At 39.0% G+C, this 18,792-nt stretch overlaps 4 protein-coding genes and 1 pseudogene across 6 annotated transcripts; 1 reads left to right on the forward strand and 4 right to left on the reverse strand.

The window, feature by feature from the left end:
- The first annotated feature begins 418 nt into the window (after positions 1–418).
- Positions 419–2,347, forward strand: LOC104716736 (UDP-glycosyltransferase 73B3-like; annotated as a pseudogene). Its single transcript, XR_015569215.1, has 2 exons — positions 419–1,536; positions 1,617–2,347. The product of XR_015569215.1 is annotated as a UDP-glycosyltransferase 73B3-like (transcript).
- LOC104716734 (CBS domain-containing protein CBSX2, chloroplastic-like) lies at positions 2,124–4,323 on the reverse strand. Its single transcript, XM_010434158.3, has 8 exons — positions 3,822–4,323; positions 3,636–3,723; positions 3,490–3,554; positions 3,243–3,291; positions 2,930–2,982; positions 2,693–2,808; positions 2,542–2,599; positions 2,124–2,421 (listed from the first exon to the last, which is right to left on the reverse strand). Exons 1-8 carry the CDS (start codon positions 4,038–4,040, stop codon positions 2,347–2,349), a joined length of 723 nt encoding a protein of 240 aa, XP_010432460.1. The 5' UTR covers positions 4,041–4,323; the 3' UTR covers positions 2,124–2,346.
- A 462-nt stretch (positions 4,324–4,785) lies between these two features.
- Positions 4,786–8,741, reverse strand: LOC104716738 (polyadenylate-binding protein 2). Its single transcript, XM_010434162.3, has 9 exons — positions 8,084–8,741; positions 7,700–7,818; positions 6,843–7,499; positions 6,678–6,755; positions 6,506–6,595; positions 5,951–6,088; positions 5,540–5,710; positions 5,240–5,395; positions 4,786–5,158 (listed from the first exon to the last, which is right to left on the reverse strand). Exons 1-9 carry the CDS (start codon positions 8,352–8,354, stop codon positions 4,940–4,942), a joined length of 1,899 nt encoding a protein of 632 aa, XP_010432464.1. The 5' UTR covers positions 8,355–8,741; the 3' UTR covers positions 4,786–4,939.
- A 765-nt stretch (positions 8,742–9,506) lies between these two features.
- Positions 9,507–13,609, reverse strand: LOC104716737 (polyadenylate-binding protein 2). Its single transcript, XM_087470577.1, has 9 exons — positions 12,833–13,609; positions 12,320–12,438; positions 11,563–12,219; positions 11,400–11,477; positions 11,228–11,317; positions 10,674–10,811; positions 10,252–10,422; positions 9,993–10,148; positions 9,507–9,906 (listed from the first exon to the last, which is right to left on the reverse strand). Exons 1-9 carry the CDS (start codon positions 13,101–13,103, stop codon positions 9,688–9,690), a joined length of 1,899 nt encoding a protein of 632 aa, XP_087326703.1. The 5' UTR covers positions 13,104–13,609; the 3' UTR covers positions 9,507–9,687.
- A 163-nt stretch (positions 13,610–13,772) lies between these two features.
- Positions 13,773–17,760, reverse strand: LOC147935756 (putative E3 ubiquitin ligase SUD1). 2 transcript variants are annotated; one of them, XM_087468359.1, is made up of 9 exons: positions 17,457–17,760; positions 16,787–17,296; positions 15,991–16,698; positions 15,685–15,896; positions 15,235–15,603; positions 14,954–15,111; positions 14,699–14,862; positions 14,470–14,616; positions 13,773–14,392 (listed from the first exon to the last, which is right to left on the reverse strand). In XM_087468359.1, the coding sequence occupies exons 1-9, from the start codon at positions 17,640–17,642 to the stop codon at positions 13,901–13,903; spliced, it is 2,946 nt and encodes a 981-aa protein (XP_087324485.1). In that variant the 5' UTR covers positions 17,643–17,760; the 3' UTR covers positions 13,773–13,900. The 2 variants fall into 2 exon arrangements, with proteins under 2 accessions (XP_087324485.1, XP_087324484.1); XM_087468358.1 differs by having other exon boundaries at positions 14,954–15,114; positions 17,457–17,749.
- Positions 17,761–18,792: the final 1,032 nt, after the last annotated feature.

The following is an 18,792-nucleotide window of genomic DNA, read 5'->3' on the forward strand; positions in this document are numbered from 1 at the left end:
AGAGAAAATTATTATTTTGGACAATATGCTACTCACATTAAACTATTAAAGGATAAATTAAACATCTTTTAATGTATAATATACAATTATATTTTGTTTTAAATATAAATATAAATAAAATAATGTGTGTCATATAAAGTCAATGGCAAAAATCACTAAAAAAATTAAAGAAAAAATGGCACATGCAACAATTGCCAAATGACAATTTTTTTGAGATTGTGGAAAGATAATTTTACTTTATTATATAAGATTATCAAACCACAATAATCTATAGTAAGTGATTATCATTATCTTAGTCAATTAGTTTCACTTTTTATCCATAAAGAAAAAGTTCAAAATAATTACTTCTCAAAAGTGATTTACAAGTTACAAAGATTTTGGTTCCAAAGGACCATTATAATGACGTATGTAAACACGTCAGAAACCATTATATATACCCAAAAATATATATAACCATCACTTCAAGATCACTTCAAAATATATTAGCTTTCTTTTAGTTTCTGACTTCTCATTTCCTTTTCGACCAAAGTCAATCATGGGTAGTGATCATCATCCTCCTCGTAAGCTCCATGTTATGTTCTTCCCTTTCATGGCTCATGGCTCATGGCCATATGATACAACCTGTAGACATGGCTAAGCTTTTCTCCAGCAGAGGAGCCAAATCCACAATCCTTACCACACCTCTCAACGCCAAGTTCCTCCAAAAACCAATCGACGCTTTCAAGAATCTGAATCCGGGTCTCGAAATCGACATACAGATCTTCGACTTCCCTTGCGTGCAGCTCGGGTTACCAGAAGGATGCGAAAACATTGATTTCTTCACCGCAGACAACAATGTTGATAGACAAGATCATATGACCTTAAAGTTCTTTTCGTCGACAAGGTTTTTCAAAGACCAGCTTGAGAAGCTCCTCCAGACAACGAGACCGGATTGTCTTATCGCCGACATGTTCTTCCCCTGGGCTACTGAAGCTGCTGAGAAGTTCAATGTGCCAAGACTTGTGTTCCACGGCGTTGGCTTCTTCTCTTTATGCTCTGAATATTGCATCAGAGTGCATAACCCACAAAACACAGTAGCTTCGAGTTGTGAGCCATTTGTGATCCCTGATCTCCCTGTGAACATAGTGATAAGTAAAGACCAGATTGCAGACTGTCATGGAGAAAGCGAGATGGGGAAGTTTATGACTGATGTTAGGGAATCGGAAGTGAAGAGCTCAGGAGTTGTCGTGAATAGTTTTTATGAGCTTGAACCGGATTACGCTGAATTTTACAAAAGATTTGTACAAAAGAGATCTTGGCATATTGGTCCGCTCTCTGTTTACAGCAGAGGATTTGAGGAGAAGGCTGGGAGAGGAAAGAAAGCGAGCATTGACGAGGTTGAATGCCTGAAATGGCTCGACTCCAAGAAACCAGATTCAGTCATTTACATTTCCTTTGGGAGTGTGGCTTGCTTCAAGAACGAGCAGCTGATAGAGATCGCTGCAGGATTAGAAGCTTGTGGAACAAATTTCATCTGGATTGTTAGGAAAAGCACAGGTATTGAAATTAACTTTTGAAACAAATTTCATTTGGGTTTGTCTGTTTTTGAGTCTGAACACAGAACTTGGCATGAATAGGTAACAAAGAAGAATGGTTACCAGAAGGGTTCGAAGAGAGGGTGAAAGGTAAAGGTATGATAATAAGAGGTTGGGCTCCACAGGTGCTGATACTTGACCACCAAGCAACCGGTGGGTTTGTGACTCATTGCGGCTGGAACTCGCTTCTTGAAGGAGTGGCTGCAGGGCTACCGATGGTAACATGGCCGGTTGGAGCGGAGCAATTTTACAATGAGAAATTGGTTACGCAAGTGCTCAGAACAGGAGTTAGCGTGGGAGCGAAAAAGCATTTTAGGAGTAATGGAGATTTTATTAGCAGAGAGACAGTTGATAAAGCGGTGAGGGAGGTGTTGGCTGGGGAAGAGGCAGAGGAGAGGCGGGGCCGAGCAAAGAAGCTGGCGAAGATGGCTAAAGCTGCCGTGGAAGAAAGAGGGTCTTCTTTCAACGATCTAAACAGTTTCATAGAAGAGTATAGCTCATAATCAGCAAAGACAGATTTGAATAGCTTCATTGAAGAGCTCAGTGAGAGATTGAAGAGTAGTTCGATTCTGCTTGGTCTACAATAAAATATATGTATCAAATACCATTTGTCTTCAGTTGTGAGTCTGAGAAATGTTACTCCTAAAGTAAAAAAATTTAGCTTCTGAAAGCCAAAAATTGACATATATATACTTATATCAATGGAATAAATAGATTTTGCTATCAACTATGGAAGATTCAAGGGATCTACTCCATCACTGCTGCTTCCTAGCTATGTCGAGTTCTCGGCTTCCCGTTTGATTTGCAGCGCAGCCCTTACAACGTTTCCCCTTGTAAGGATCCCAATCTTGTTGGGCGGAAACAACAACAAAAAAAAACAATGTGTTTAGAAACTGAAAGATCAGACCAAAACCAAATCAAACTGCAGAAAGAAGACAAAAAGACTGTGACTAAATGAGATTCTCACAAGTTTTCCATCTGCATCCACAACTGGTAATCTTCGGAACTTTGTTTCCAGAAGCAACCTGGAGACCAAAAGATCTTGTAAGAAACGTTGCTCATAATGCCACTAGTTAAATAGGATAAAAACTCATTCCTTCTAAGCTTCTACCAATTACCTGGCTGCATCTTCTAAATTGGTAGAATCACGAACAACGAGAGGAGAAGGTGTCATCAAATCTCCAACAAATTTTCCATATGTCTTACTTATCAGTTTCTGGAGTTCATTGAACGTCTGGCGAGAACAGAATTCGAAATATCATAAGTAAAACTTCACTCCCAGGAGTTTGATGCAAATGAGAGAAACACTAGTCCTAAAATAAATCAAAACCATAAACAGATAAGGAGAAACATACTTTCCAGGTACTGTCGACATCAGGGAACAAGTTTGCATCACTTTGACTGCGGCCTAATACAAATGACAAGAGGCTAAGTTGTATTATACAAAACCATAAAAACGTTCTGGAACAATAAAACTAAACATGAAAACTATGTGTCAAGATCCACCAGATGTGCCAAAAGTGAAATCCTACAAATAGATAATAGATTACGGCTCAACTCCGTAACTGAATTATAAAGAGTATTCCTTGTATGATATAATGAAATTGAAACCGTATATGGTGATCATCACTGACACCAACAGAAGATTAAAAAACTTGTATACATTACCAGAGATGGAGTCCAATGCAAGCAAATCGTAATCAGAAACAACACCAACCTACAGGAGAAATTACAGCAGAGGAGTAAATAAGAATCTCAAGATAGATAAATCATATATTATTATAAGCCTCTAGATCCATTAAATCAGTAACTAAACAGAAGACGCTAGCTGTTTACGTAATCAATCACGAGCCAGTTGTTTCAAGACTCTAAGCAGAGAGGAAGGCAATGAGAAAAGAGATATGTTTTTAAGTACCAGAGTCCAATCATCATCAATTACAGGCAATCCCGTGACTTTCTTCTCAACCAGAAGTTCCAATGCTGTTATAAGATAACCAAACGAGAGAACAAAGTTAGAGACATGATTGGCAGAGAGATTAGGAGACTGTTGTAGATAATTACCATCATCGACCGAGGTTGAAGGCTTGACAACATGCAAATTCTGTCTGGGTGTCATGAAATCCCCAACAGTGAAGCCTCCGTTTCGTGCCTGAACCAAACAAAATCTCAAAGTTTCAATTTTTTTTTAAAAAAAGATGAAAGGGTAAAGCCAAAAAAAAGAAGGCAAAGGAGCAGCTTTGGGCTCACCGGAACAGAGTTATTATTATTATTAACGCTGGCAGGAGCTGAGAAGAAGGCAGAGACGGCGATTGAAGGTGAAAAGGTGGAGGAGCGACGACGATTAGAGAGAGGAGGAGAAAAAAGAGAGAAAGAAGTAGAAGAAGAAATCGGAAGATGATTGAGTGATGATGTAAGTAGCGGAACTCGCGTTATGGGCAGAGAATTGGATAAAGAGATTGAACCCATAATCGCTTATCCTCTGTTTACTCTCACGGATTCCAATGAAAAAACAAATCTTTTTTTTATGAAATCTGAGAGAAGAAAGAAACAAAGGTAGAAAATTTTTGGGAAAAAGGAGAGAGAAGAGATGGTGAAGAAGAAGAAGAAGAAGAAGAAGAAGAAGAAGAGAAGTGTTTTGATTGGGTGGTAAAATTCGGAGAACAAAGAAAAAAAGGAAGAGTTGTGATATGATATGATAGATAGGTGGTGGGCAGGTGGGGACATAAGCCACATATCAAATTTTTGGTATATGGTTGATTGGTCGGCATATTTAATTTTACGTTTCCTTTGGGTCGTCAATTTCGTAATGATTTTTTCAACTTTTTTTTTTCTAAAGTGAAAAAGTCCAATTTCGATGCAATTTGGACTCTCTTTTGGTTTCAAGTGTTAATATGTCGTGTTCGTTCGTTGACATCATCAGTTCAAATATCTAGAGATTTTTATAGTTGTCGTCTTTATTACTTTATCACAGTTGTCATCAGACCTAAAAGATGTAAACGCTGCATGTCATCAAGTTGTCAAATAAAAACACACAAAGAAAAACAAGTAGACTAGATATGCCAATGGCCTACGGTGTTGTATGTGTGCCAGATCCAACCTCTACTAAGATTTTATCTAATTTTCAAAATATTAGAATCAACAACAACCATAGTAAAAAAAAAGGGCAAAGAGGGAGTCGGTCACCAGCATCTTATCGAACAAGCAAGTAAAATCAAAAGAACACAAGCAGATAGGTTTTTCCTTTGTGATTTTTAAAACAAGGTTTCAAACAACACAAAAGTGGCAGTTATGTGGACGAATATAAATTCCCACACGAGAAAACCAATAGCTAAGAAACAACTCCAAGATCAAATGGTAAAACAAGTTTAAGAGAGGTTCAAGGAAGCAAGCTGCTCGGCTGCACCACCAGCAGCAACACTCCTGAGAACATCCATAGCCTCTGCAACTTTGGCCTTGAGAGCTTCTGGTGACTCCAACAGATGGAGCACTTCCGTCTGGTCCATCTCTAAAAGCATCCCAGTTACTTTGGCTGCAGACTCTGTCTCAAGCTGCTCCACCAACGGGTACAGATTCTCACCCAGCATCTGTACACACACCAAAGTCCCAACATTATTATAAATAAATAAATAACCAATCACTATTTGATCTGTTGGAGATTCTCTCACCGTCCTCTGCTGCTCTGGACTTGCATTAGCCAGATTTGAAGCCAAAGCTCCAATAGGCAGTGGCATGTTGTTCCCCATGTCATATGAAGGCATATCACCACTACCACCACGTCCTTGTCCTTGTGGATACCGGAACATCCGACCCCTTGGATGCATCTAATCACCAGCCAAACAGATAAATCATATGATCAACTATTTAGTTAGAACGGAGCAAGTAAAGCATCTTTAATTGAAACTAAAGAAGGAAACGAAGCAAGTAAAGCAGCTTTATTTGCAACTAAAGAAGGAAACAAGAAAAACCTGTTGCTGCATCATGGAATTTTGCTGCTGGGGCTGTTGGATTCCCCCAGCGCGTCTTCCTCCTCCAGGACGCTGCTGTTGTGGCTGAACCATAGGCATGAAAAAATTGGGCACAGGGCCCCCACCAGGTCTCATTCCAGGAACAAGCTGCTGTTGGTACCCAAACCCAGGCTGTAGCATTTCACAATCACAAGCTAATATTATCCCAACAGTTTCAAAATAGAATTGGAAATACTCAAGTATGAGTAAAGTAATTATTGAGCAAAAAAGATTTAAAACTTCTACTCTTGACTTGGCAGCTTTTGAAGCATTATACCCAAGGTAGAAGATAAAAGCGAGTTACCATTACACAAATATCTTTGTGCAAAATCGCACACAGCTACTTAAAGTAGAGCAAACATGATGAATTACCTGGGGAGGAATCATGTTAGGAGGGGCCTGACCATAGAACATTTGTTGTCCAATACCAGGACCACCCGGGGGATACATTGGCATGCGGGGACCAACAGATGGCGGCATTGCAACTGGCGTCACTTGGGAGAATTGAGCCTATTCACATCATGTAGAAAATCAGCAGCAGGAGATGGCAAATAAGATATGTATTTGATACAAATACTAGAAAATTTGTTGTTTTGCTTCATACATTATTGTCATTGTTAAATGGAAATGGGTACGAATTGAAGCAATTTTTATAATCTCATGACAGTTAATTCATGCACAATTTATTTGCAGAAGTTCTTACTCAGAGCTTATAACATTTCTATATCTACGAAATACAATATAATTTCCAAATGACATGAGTAGAGCCTGGGTTATAAAGATGTCTCAGCATCAAATTTGAAAATTATATGCAGTGGACCATTAAGACTTTGTTATGATGTGTCCAATTGTGTAGAATTGACACACCAAAAGACAATAGGAGTAGTAGGTATATCACAAGATGAGGTGATTCAAAGAGAGGCAAACCTGTAGTCTGACCCTTCTGTCTTCCTTCCGCTGTGCGATAGCAACATAGAGTGGCTTGCTTTCAATCATTTTACCGCTCAACTGTGACATCTGTACAGAATTCCAATGTTACTAACAACCAAAGTGCATTTCCTCACACATATAACTCAACAAGACAATACAACTAACTTACAGCTTCAGTTGCTTCTTCGGGAATCGAGAAAGCAACAAAACCCGAGCCTTTGCTTGTTCCATTAGGATCCCGCATCACCTGTAATATATTATATGAAAGATCTTCTTAAATAGTGAATTCGCAAGGTCATTTCACTACAGATAAAAAGAGAGAAGGATATTGGACCTTGCAAGATGTAACGGTACCAAAAGGAGAAAAGATCTCTTTAAGTTTCTCGTCTGAAATGCTAGGATCCAAATTCTTCACATACAAGTTTGAACTTTGAAACTTGTCTGCAGCTTCCTTCAAATTCTGTTCATAACGGACCCTTAGTTCTGTTTCCCTCTCGGACTTCTTCTGGGCTCTACCAACATACCACTCCTTATCATCAAATTTGTGCCCATTGAGAGCCTCCACAGCTTTAGCAGCATCATCAGCATTTTCAAAGTTAACAAACCCAAAGCCCTTAGACTTCCCATCTCCATCTTTCATCACCACAGCACTTGTTATCTTTCCATACTCGACAAAAGCAGTCTTCAAGTCATCATCAGTAGTATTTTCTCCGAGATTCTTCACGTACACATTGGTGAATTTGGTTTTGTTCGCAGTTGAGTCCCTTTCTTGTCTCCTCAGGAAAGGACCCACATACACTTGCTTGTCATTTAGCAACATGCCGTTCAGTTTCTCAATAGCTTTCTGGGCAGATTCTTCACTGGCATATTGCACAAACCCATAGCCTTTGGATTGGCCTGAAGAATCCACAGCTACCTTACAGGACACAATATTTCCAAATGTTGAAAAGGTATCATGCAGTGCTTTGTGGTCGATGGACTCGTCCAAATTCTGCATATTTATAAGCCAGGTTTAGCACCAGGAATAAAGAGCGAACACTCCAAAAAAATACACAACAAAAGAAATCAACAAACTTAGCCAGACTTTGCAGTGGTATAAAACAAGATTCAATCTTTTTCCTAACAGCAACTCAAATGACTAAGTCAGAAACGAAAAGCAGAGAAGTAGACAGACAATACAAGCAAGCATACCTTGATAAAAATGTTCCCAGCGCCACTTCGGCGAACACTAGGATCACGATGGGAGTACATAACCCTAATAGGTTTGCCATAAAGAGGTATGTAATTCAATTCTTGGATGGCTCTCGCAGCTGCAACAAAGACACGAGAAAAGTACAATTAGAAGCAGCATAAGAAGTACGAATGAGAAAGATTGATTAGGCAGAGGATAAATTTTCCCGGAACAGCATCAACCACATTGCATATATACAAACACTAGAATTACTAGTCTAGAAAATATCGACATTTCCAAAACAGCCAAGTGTTCAAATCCAGAATTAGTACTATCGAGCAAACCCTAAAAATTGGCTAATTGGCTAATTGCTAAAATTAAAAGTCCAAATCGAGGAGACTAACCATCTTGGGGATTGGTGAAGTTAACGTATCCATAGCCAAGAGATCTGCGAGTGGCCAAATCCCTACAGACACGAACAGAGACCACTTGACCCATTTGGCTAAACGCATCGAAAAGCTGCGAGTCCGTCACATTGAGATCAAGATCTCCCACATAAAGCGACGTGGTGCCGAACTGGGTGGCAGCGGCTGCTCCGCCTGAAGTCACCGGTGCAGAAGTGACAGCCACAGTCGAACCATTCGCAGCCTGACCTTGAAGTTGAACCTGAGCCATTCTGTCTCTTTTTTTTTGGGTTTTTTTTTGGAATTTTTTTGACTTTTTTTTGGGGTTTTAGATACTCTTCCCTCCCCTCTCGTTATTAGAGAGAAACCCTAGAAACTGAAACAACAAAAGAAATCGAAATCGGAAGGCAAAATCAAGAAAAGCTAAACGAAAGTATTTATCTTTTTATGTTTTTTTTTATGGGGGTATATCGGAGGAGAGGGAAGATGAAAATAGGGTAAGAAATTGCCGGCGGCGATGCCTGCGACGGCGAAGCTTGAGATATTGGAGGCGATACTCTGAGAGAGAGAGAAAGATTGCTAAAGATGGAATGAATACAGTTTCTCTCTTTAATTCTCTGCTTTTATATTAAACAAAATACTATATATATATATATATATATATTTTAATATAATATTTTAGTTTCACTAAAGAGAACCCTAGGAGGAGTTAGTAGAAGATCTCAGCCGTTGGATTGAGTCTGAAGTAAAACGTAAAGATATGATTTTATTCACAGTTGGTGTCTCTCTTCGTTGTCGTCACTCTCGGAAAAGTCAAACAAACGCGCGCGTGCGTGGCACTTGGGGGAATATGTAGCAACTAAAACTCTGATTTAGTAACTAATAAGTTAGACAGTGATGATATTTTTTAGTCTAATATTTTCTACTAAAACTCATCCTTGTGATAATAATTACAATTCAAGTCTGATATGAGTTGATGACAAATAATAGTAATAATCAATTTTGAATATGTGATTTTTGATTATTTTACAGTATTTGTAATGTTATTTTCGACTGTATTATCTTATCTATGGTTTTATTTTATTTCAAATTCTTTTTCATGAATTGTATTTTGATCACATAAATATAGTATATATATTTTTAGATTTGACTAGTAGAGTAGTAATTAGTAAACCACTAGACTACATATCTAAATCCTTACATTTGACATTTCTGTTTGATTTGTCTCTACATTGTTTTTTTGTTGCAATTATCACAGACAGCACAGTTTATTTTTTTCCAAAACTAGCACAAAATCTAGAAGAAGTGAACGATTCTCCTTAAATATCATGGTTATGTTGATAGAACATAAATACTACTTCATCGGCCATATTGATATTTAACTTCATCTTCCGTAAACACTAGAATGAACAGGCAAGTAAAATCGAAAGAACAAAGCAGATAGGTTTTTCCTTCGTGATTTAAAAAAACAAGTTTTAAAAACAACACAAAAGTGGCACACTGGCAGTTATGTGGAGGAATACAAATTCCCACACAAGAAAACCAATAGAGAAGAAGAAACAACTTCAACTGTATGCGACAAGATCAAATGGTAAACAACAAAGTTAAGCGAGGTTCAAGGAAGCCAGCTGCTCTGCTGCACCACCAGCAGCAACACTCCTTAGAACATCCATAGCCTCTGCAACTTTGGTCTTGAGAGCTTCCGGTGACTCCAACAGATGGAGCACTTCTGTCTGGTCCATCTCCAAAAGCATCCCAGTTACTTTGGCTGCAGACTCTGCCTCAAGCTGCTCCACCAACGGGTACAGATTCTCACCCAGCATCTAAAACACACACCAACAAAAGTCCCAACGTTATTATAAATCAAAACAAAACCAATCACAATTTGATCTGTTAGAGATTCTCTCACCGTCCTCTGCTGCTCTGGACTAGCATTCGCCAGATTTGAAGCCAAAGCTCCAATAGGCAATGGCATGTTGTTCCCCATGTCATATGAAGGCACATCACCACTACCACCACGTCCTTGTCCTTGTGGATACCGGAACATCCGACCCCTTGGATGCATCTAACCACCAGCCACACAGATAAATCATACGAACAAACAATTTAGAGAGAACTGAGCAAGTCAAGCAATTTTCATTGCAACTAAAGAAGGAAACGAGAAGAACCTGTTGCTGCATCATGGAATTTTGCTGCTGGGGCTGTTGGATCCCCCCAGCGCGTCTTCCTCCTCCAGGACGCTGCTGCTGTTGCTGAACCATAGGCATGAAAAAATTGGGTACAGGCCCTCCACCAGGTCTCATTCCAGGAACAAGCTGCTGTTGGTACCCAAACCCAGGCTGTGGCATTTCACAATCACAAGTTAATATAATCCCACCAGTTTCAAAATAAAATTGGAAATGTTCAAGTATGAGTAAAGCAACTATTGAGCTAAAAAGTTTAAAAACTTCTCCAGTTACTTAAAAGCATCTAGTTGCTTATAATGCATTATACCCACGGTAGAAGATAAACAAGTGAAATACAATTAACGTATATCTTTGAGCAAAATCGCACAAGGCTACCTAATGTAGAGCAAACATGATGAATTTACCTGGGGAGGAATCATGTTAGGAGGGGCCTGACCATAGAACATTTGTTGTCCAATACCAGGACCACCCGGGGGATACATTGGCATGCGGGGACCAACAGATGGCGGCATTGCAACTGGCCTCACTTGGGAGAATTGAGCCTATATACATCATGTAGAAAATCAGCAGCAGGAGATGGCAAATGAGATATGTATGTGATACAGATACTAGAAAATTTGTTGTTTTGCTTCATACATTATTGTCATTGTTAAATGGAAATGGGCACGAATTGAAGCTATTTTTATAATCTCATGACAGTTAATTCATGCACAATTTATTTGCAGATGTTCCTACTCAGAGCTTATAACCAAGACAATATCTTCGAAATACCATATAGTTTACAAATGACATGAGTATAGCCTGGGTTATAAATGCATCAGTTCAATTTTGAAAATTATACGCAGGGAATCATTTTAGGACTTAGATATGATGGGTCCAATTGTGTAGAATTGACACACCAACACACAATAGGAGTAGTAGGTATATCAAAAGATGAGGTGATTCAAGAGAGGCAAACCTGTAGTCTGACCCTTCTGTCTTCCTTCCGCTGTGCAATAGCAACATAGAGTGGTTTGCTTTCAATCATTTTACCGCTCAGTTGTGACATCTGTACAGAATTCCAATGTTACTAACAACCAAAGTGCATTTCCTCACACATATAACTCAACAAGACAATACAACTAACTTACAGCCTCAGTTGCTTCTTCGGGAATAGAGAAAGCAACAAAACCCGAGCCTTTGCTTGTTCCATTAGGATCCCGCATCACCTGTAATATTATATGAAAGATCTTCTTAAATAGTGAATTCGCAAGGTCAACTCACTACAGATAAAAAGAGAGAAGGATATTGGACCTTGCAAGATGTAACGGTACCAAAAGGAGAAAAGATCTCTTTCAGTTTCTCATCTGAAATGCTAGGATCTAAATTCTTCACATACAAGTTTGAACTTTGAAACTTGTCTGCAGCTTCCTTCAAATTCTGTTCATAACGGACCCTTAGTTCTGTTTCCCTCTCGGACTTCTTCTGGGCTCTACCAACATACCACTCCTTATCATCAAATTTGTGCCCATTGAGAGCCTCCACAGCTTTAGCAGCATCATCAGCATTTTCAAAGTTAACAAACCCAAAGCCCTTAGACTTCCCATCTCCATCTTTCATCACCACAGCACTTGTTATCTTTCCATACTCGACAAAAGCAGTCTTCAAGTCATCATCAGTAGTATTTTCTCCGAGATTCTTCACGTACACATTGGTGAATTTGGTTTTGTTCGCAGTTGAGTCCCTTTCTTGTCTCCTCAGGAATGGTCCCACATACACTTGCTTGTCATTTAGCAACATGCCGTTCAGTTTCTCAATAGCTTTCTGGGCAGATTCTTCACTGGCATATTGCACAAACCCATAGCCTTTGGATTGGCCAGAGGAATCAACAGCTACCTTACATGACACAATGTTTCCAAATGTCGAAAAGGTATCATGCAGCGCCTTGTGGTCAATGGAATCGTCCAAATTCTGCATATTTATAGCCAAGTTTAGCACCAGAAAGAGAGAACGAACACTCCAAAAGAAGTACACAGCAAAAGAAATCAACAGACAAGACAAGCAAGCATACCTTGATAAAAATGTTCCCAGCGCCACTACGGCGAACACTAGGATCACGATGAGAGTACATAACCCTAATAGGTTTACCATAAAGAGGTATGTAATTCAGTTCTTGGATCGCTCTCGAAGCTGCAACAAAGACACGAGAGATAAAGTACAATTAGAAACAGTATAAGAAGTACGAATGAGAAAGAGTGATTAAGAAGAGGATACGTTTTCCAGGAATAGCATCAACGACATTGCATATAAACAAACACCAGAAAATATCAACCTTTCCACACACCCAGGTCAAATCCAGTATCAGTACTACCAAACAAACCCTAAAAATTGGTAACTGCTAGATTGTAAGAAGAAGGCCAAATTCAGGAGACTAACCAGTATCAACCACATTGCATACATACAAACACTAGAAAGTATCGACATTTCCAACACACCCAAGTGTTCAAATTCAATACCAGTGCCATCGAGCAAACCCTAAAAATTGATAATTGCTAGATTGAAAGTCCAGATTCAGGAGACTAACCATCTTGGGGATTGGTGAAGTTAACGTATCCATAGCCAAGGGATCTGCGAGTGGCCAAATCCCTACAGACACGAACAGAGACCACTTGACCCATTTGGCTAAACGCATCGAAAAGCTGCGAGTCCGTCACATTGAGATCAAGATCTCCCACATAAAGCGACGTGGTGCCGAACTGGGTGGCAGCGGCTGCTCCCCCTGAGTTCACCGGTGCAGAAGTGACAGCCACGGTGGAACCATTCGCAGCCGGACCCTGAAGTTGAACCTGAGCCATTCTCTCTCCTTTTTTTTTTGGGGTTTTCGAATTTTTTTGACTTTTTTTTGGGGTTTTAGTTATTCTTCCCTCCCCTCTCGTTATTAGAGAGAAACCAAATCAAGAAACCCTAGAAACTGAAACAACAAAAGAAACCGAATCGGAAGGCGAAATCAACAAAAGCTAAGCAAAGTTTTTATCTTTTTAGGGTTTTTTTTTTTGGGATATTATCAGAGGAGAGGGAAGATGAAATAGGGTAAGAGATTGCCGGCGGCTATGCCTGCGACGGCGAAGTGTGCGATAATGGAGGCGAGACTCTGAGAGATTGCTAAAGAAGGTATACAGTTTCTCTATTCTCTGCTTTTATATTCAAGAAAATAATTTTTTCCCTAATACTTTATTCCTCGAGAGAACCCTAGGAGATGTGGTAGAAGAGATCTCAGCCGTTGGATTGAGTCTGTGTAGTAAAACGTAAAGATTTCGATTTTCACTTTTCACAGTTGGTGATAAGGTCGTCACTTTCGGACAAGTCAAACAGATGCGCGCGTGCGTGGCACTTGGGAATATTCAATTAGCAAATAGCAACTTAACTCTGATTAGTAGTAACTAGTAAGTAACCAAGTTAATTAGACAGACAGTGATGTTAATAACTACATTTCAAATTTGATATGTGCTGATGACATATACTTATAACCAATTTTGAATATGTGATTTTTGATTATTTTACAATATCTTTGTAATTTTTATTTTTCGATTGTATTATTTTTTTCCATGATTTTAGATTATTTCATTTTTGACAAAATACTAGTATTTTCTTTCTAAACAACTTCTTGTTGGGTTGCACGCCGAAGCCTTAGTCTATTATCAACATCTCCCTCACGTCCTATCAAGACACCACCATCTCCTGCATCCTCACTGCTTTGTTTTTGGTTAGCCAAAGCAGCTTCCCCAAAGTTATTGAGTCTCCGACAAATGAGATAACGGTCATCACGGATAGAGTTGTGAAGGTTTCTGAACCAAACAATGCATCTCTTTGCACAGACGCACAAGAGCATCACCGAGAGACAACCTATCCATGCGAATCTGTAAACAGCCGAGTTCACAACTACCGGATATCCAAGAATTGGGAACACTCCTCTCGCCAGTACATAAGGCACGCATAAAGCTGTTAGGAGTTTCATCACGATCGGGAACACAATCTCTTTAAGTACCCATAACCCTTGAAGCCTCAAGAAGCCATCTTCTCTTACCCTCTCAAACTTTGCCCTCCAGCTATCATCCACTATTGGACGCATATGATCTAACAGAACCTGTCCATTATCGTTGTTTTTTTAGTGACAAGATCTTTTATGCGGCAAAAATTGCTAACAGAAGAAAAAAAACTAACCAGTCTTGTCCAGATCTTCCAAAACATGAGTCCAAGTGCCCAGTCTTGATACAGAACGAATACAGGGCTTTCATCAACTGGGACTCTTATTGGGACAATCACCAACAGCTCAAACAGACGTCCAATTAGTACCGGAATGATAAAAACCTGTTTAATCACATTAGTCCAGAATTAGAGTATATATTGGAGTATCTTAAAAATCGGAAAATAACAGCTCAAACGCACTTACCCATATGGCTAACAACACCGAGCTCTTGAAGATAATTCCACACCATATACATATATGTTTAAGCGAGACTGAAGGACTCTTCGACTTGACATGCTCGATAGTGTGCCTAGCCCCATATATGGTAGTCAAAAAGGCATATGTCCCAATGCAGAAAGCAAGCAGGTCTACAGATTTAGGAATTTCTGTTAGTAATGTTCATAACGTGTAACCGTTTTAAAGAATGCAGCAAAATATCAAAGATAATAGAGACATTACCATTACATTTGATGCCATGAGTTATTGATAGAAGTGGGATGGCACTGAACAGAGCACGTCCAAGTGAAACTGGTACAACTATCAGTGCTAAATTGAAGAGAAGAAGAGTCACCCATGCAACAAGTAGAAGAAGGATTATCCGGACCACAAAGTTGTACCTGCTAAAATATTACGTTCGTTACAGGAGAAGACCTAATGGAAGACCTAGTCAACTCTATATACCAAGCGAACTCCTTTTGATTATTACAAGCTATTAGCTTGTTTCTTAAACAAGAACTTACTCTAAATCAGATTGTTCTCCATCATCTTCATATTCCTCACCCGTGTTGCCACTCCCAGCGCGGAGGATACTTCTATTAGGGTCATCAGCTGCTGGAAGAGCAGCCATGGGCCTGTCTGATCCACCTACCTGCAATACTCGTGCTCTAATCTGCCTTCTTGGTTCGTCATTTCCATTGTCCTGACCAATGTTGTCCTCTGGTTTTGGCAAGAGGAAGCCTGTCAAACCAAGCACCCCACCAACCGCGGTGACCCAGCAGCGTAAAAAGGATGTAATGTTGGTAGAGAGACTGAAATGCTCGATAAGAAATTCTATGCACATTTGAAACAGAAGCATGTCGACTGGAATCTCAGTGAATGGGTCAGATATACTGCATAGATGTAGAAGTTAGAAAAAAAGAGCTACCTCAACACAAAATCTCCAAAACAAGAGAATAGCTAATATGTCTTACGATATGTTGAATGGGAAGATTGATGGAGCTATCAGGATCGTAAATTTGAGTGGTAAACATAGCAGCATGACAATCAAACTTCCATAAACTTCAACTACTAACAGAACCTTATGAGCTTGCTTACGTACTGGAGTATCAATCAAATCTTGGAAAAATTCGACATTAGGATCGTCAAGACTATCAAGGAAATACAAAAGTTCAGGGCGAAGAACCTGCAATTGACAAAAAAGTGAAGAAAATAAATATTAGGTAGTACAGAGAAGAAACATGTTTCTAAAATAAAATTATAAGCAAGGAAAATATTACCTCTCCAAGAAGGCTTTCGAAGAGGTTTATATAGAAGGTGCACATGAGACCGAGAACCCAATGAACAAGTGAGCTTGCCAGTGGAGATATTGATAAAAACTGTACTCTCTGGGATATTGTTTTACCAAACATCCTAACAGTGCAAACATCTAGTGACCAACCACACATAATAGGGAAGACCCCAAACTCGAAGACTAAAAAAAAAGCAACTTTGTTCATATTCATCAGATGCGTCATTGCTGCCAAGAACTGTCTAATGAGAGATGGTACAGTGATATCATAAAATCTCCCAACCGTCAGTTCACCCTTGGCATATCGAATCAGTGCAACGACCCCAAGGTAAAGAAACATCAGAAATACTATAAACATATACCCAACAGTCAGAGTTGTAACATCAAATACTAGCTTTGAGGCCCCAGCAGCAGAAGAACCTTTCAAGAGATCAGCAGCAAGAGATAGTATATTAATAGCTCCATGCAATTCACTTCCATTGACTCTCATCAAGTACTCTGTGAGCTGACCAAGCAACCGATTTCCGTGGCCCTCGTTAGTCAAACCTGAGACATCTGTAAAATGATGCATTGATGCACTCACAACAGGGCCACTACCAGCAGCAAACAGCCAGGACACAAGGTACAATGTAACCCGTCCTAATGTGAAAGGCACAAAGATGACAAAACCAAGGAAGATCATGTTGTCTGCGAGAATCTGCAAAATTATGCACATCATGAGGGGCCAAATAGTAAAGAACAAAGTAAAAAAGATCACCAAGAGGAGAGGAGAAACATCAACTCACAGTAAAAGGATTCAGAACCAAATGAAAGACCATGTTATGTAAAAACAGAACTAAATGCAACACTGGACCCTGCAATCTAACCAGCCAATCCAATGGAACATCTTCTGCATCGTCATCTATGTCCTCTGCATCCTCTATCACTTGTAGCAAACGCGTAAACAAATCCTTTAAGTTATTCCTAAGTATATTCTCTCTAAAGTCAAAGAAGAAAACTACTGCCCATAGCAAGAACCCAAGCACACAATCGATGAGAATCACTGTGGTGGAGATGTGACTTAATAACAAACTCTGAGCTTCACCAAAACTCCGCACAAAAGCCAATCTCCATATCCAAAACGTAACGAAAGGTGTAACGATAAGCCAGATCGAAAGCGCAAAGCTCCACCTCAGAAAGAAGTGTATAAATCGGCAAGTCTTCATCGCCATGGCAACTACAAACTCATGGAAAGGGAGCATTGTTGGAGCGTTTTCAGCATTCACTGGGGAGAATGAAAACGGATACTTGCAAATCTGCAAGAGATAAAAAAAAATTGAACTCTATAAGCTTTCAACTCACTCTATTGACACCATCACAAGATCAAACCTATCACCCAATAGAAGAGAGAGACAACTTGAGACGGATTCCAAAAAAACCAAAAAAAAAAAATTTCTAGTGGAGAAATTGGAGGACCTCGCAGTGATGAGCTTTGCTATGGTTGAGCCACTGAAGGAGGCAAGGCTGGTGAACAAATTTGATGCTCCCGCGGCAGGTGCACGGATACCGAAGCGGATTGTCCGCGTCGCCTGGGTTTCTGCAAATCCGGCACATGTCCTCCTCCTCATCTTCAACTGACGCCGTCGCAAATGCGGGATCCATGGTGGGAGAGTTCCGATTACGCCGACCTTTTGTTTTTTGTTTTGGTTGGCCAGGGGGAAGTGCTCAGAATCGTATTGAGGTGGAGAAAGGGTCACACAATTAAGCTCCCGCCCAATTCACAACGCCGAGATAAGAGAGAGGACCTAGACCGGGATTGTTAACCGGTAATTGACCCTTCCCTTTTTTTCTTGGTTTATTTTATTGAACGGTTTTTTCCGGTTAATGCGTCTTTAGCCTTTTATGAGAAAGAGATTTTTATTCCATTAATAACAAAGAATTTTTAATACTTAGAACCTCTCCTTTCACCTCCTGATAAAGAAATAAAATCTGTATACATTATTGTAAAAGTAAAAATTTAAACTACTTTTTTATAAACCCAAATCGACATATAATTTTATTCTAATTGTAAAATCTAAACTCTAACCATCTCATTTGTAAACCCAAACCGGCATATAATTTCGTTCAAATTGTAAAATCTAAACCCTAACCATCTCATTTGTAAACCCAAACCGACATATAATTTCGTTCTAATTGTAAAATCTAAACCCTAACCATCTTATTTGTAAACCCAAACCGACATATAATTTTGTTCTAATTATAAAATATAAACTCTAATCTAAACGTTAAAAAAAATATTTGTAAACCCAAACCGACATAATTTCGTTTTGATTGTAAAATCTGAACCCTAAACAATTTATTTGTAAACCCAAACCGACACATAATTTTGTTCTAGTTGTAAAATCTAAACCAAGCAAATATTTAAATTTCCTAAATTAAAAGTATACAGAATTTGTTTCCTTAATTGGTTTTGTTTTTTAATTTTATTTTAATTTATTTTTAAAATGAGATAATGTATAGAAGATTTTGATTGGTTGAAAAGAAGGAGGTGAATTGAGAGGTTCACCTCTAGAGGTGAATATAAGTATTTTTCATGGACTATTGTTAAAATCCTTATCAAAATATAGTGATATTCAATATTTATTTATATACTAATTAAAATAACCCTTTATTCAAATATTAAGGATTTGGGTTATTTTAATGATGTCACATTGGATATATGAATTGATTTGGAAGTGTTTCATTTTCACTTAAAAATACAAAGGATGAAATCTCATCCAAACACATTTGAATGGATTTGGGTCTATAATTA

The sequence above is a fragment of the Camelina sativa genome, chromosome 10 (genome assembly GCF_030686135.1).
Source record: "Camelina sativa cultivar CO46 ecotype springtype chromosome 10, ASM3068613v1".
Taxonomy (NCBI): domain Eukaryota; kingdom Viridiplantae; phylum Streptophyta; class Magnoliopsida; order Brassicales; family Brassicaceae; genus Camelina; species Camelina sativa.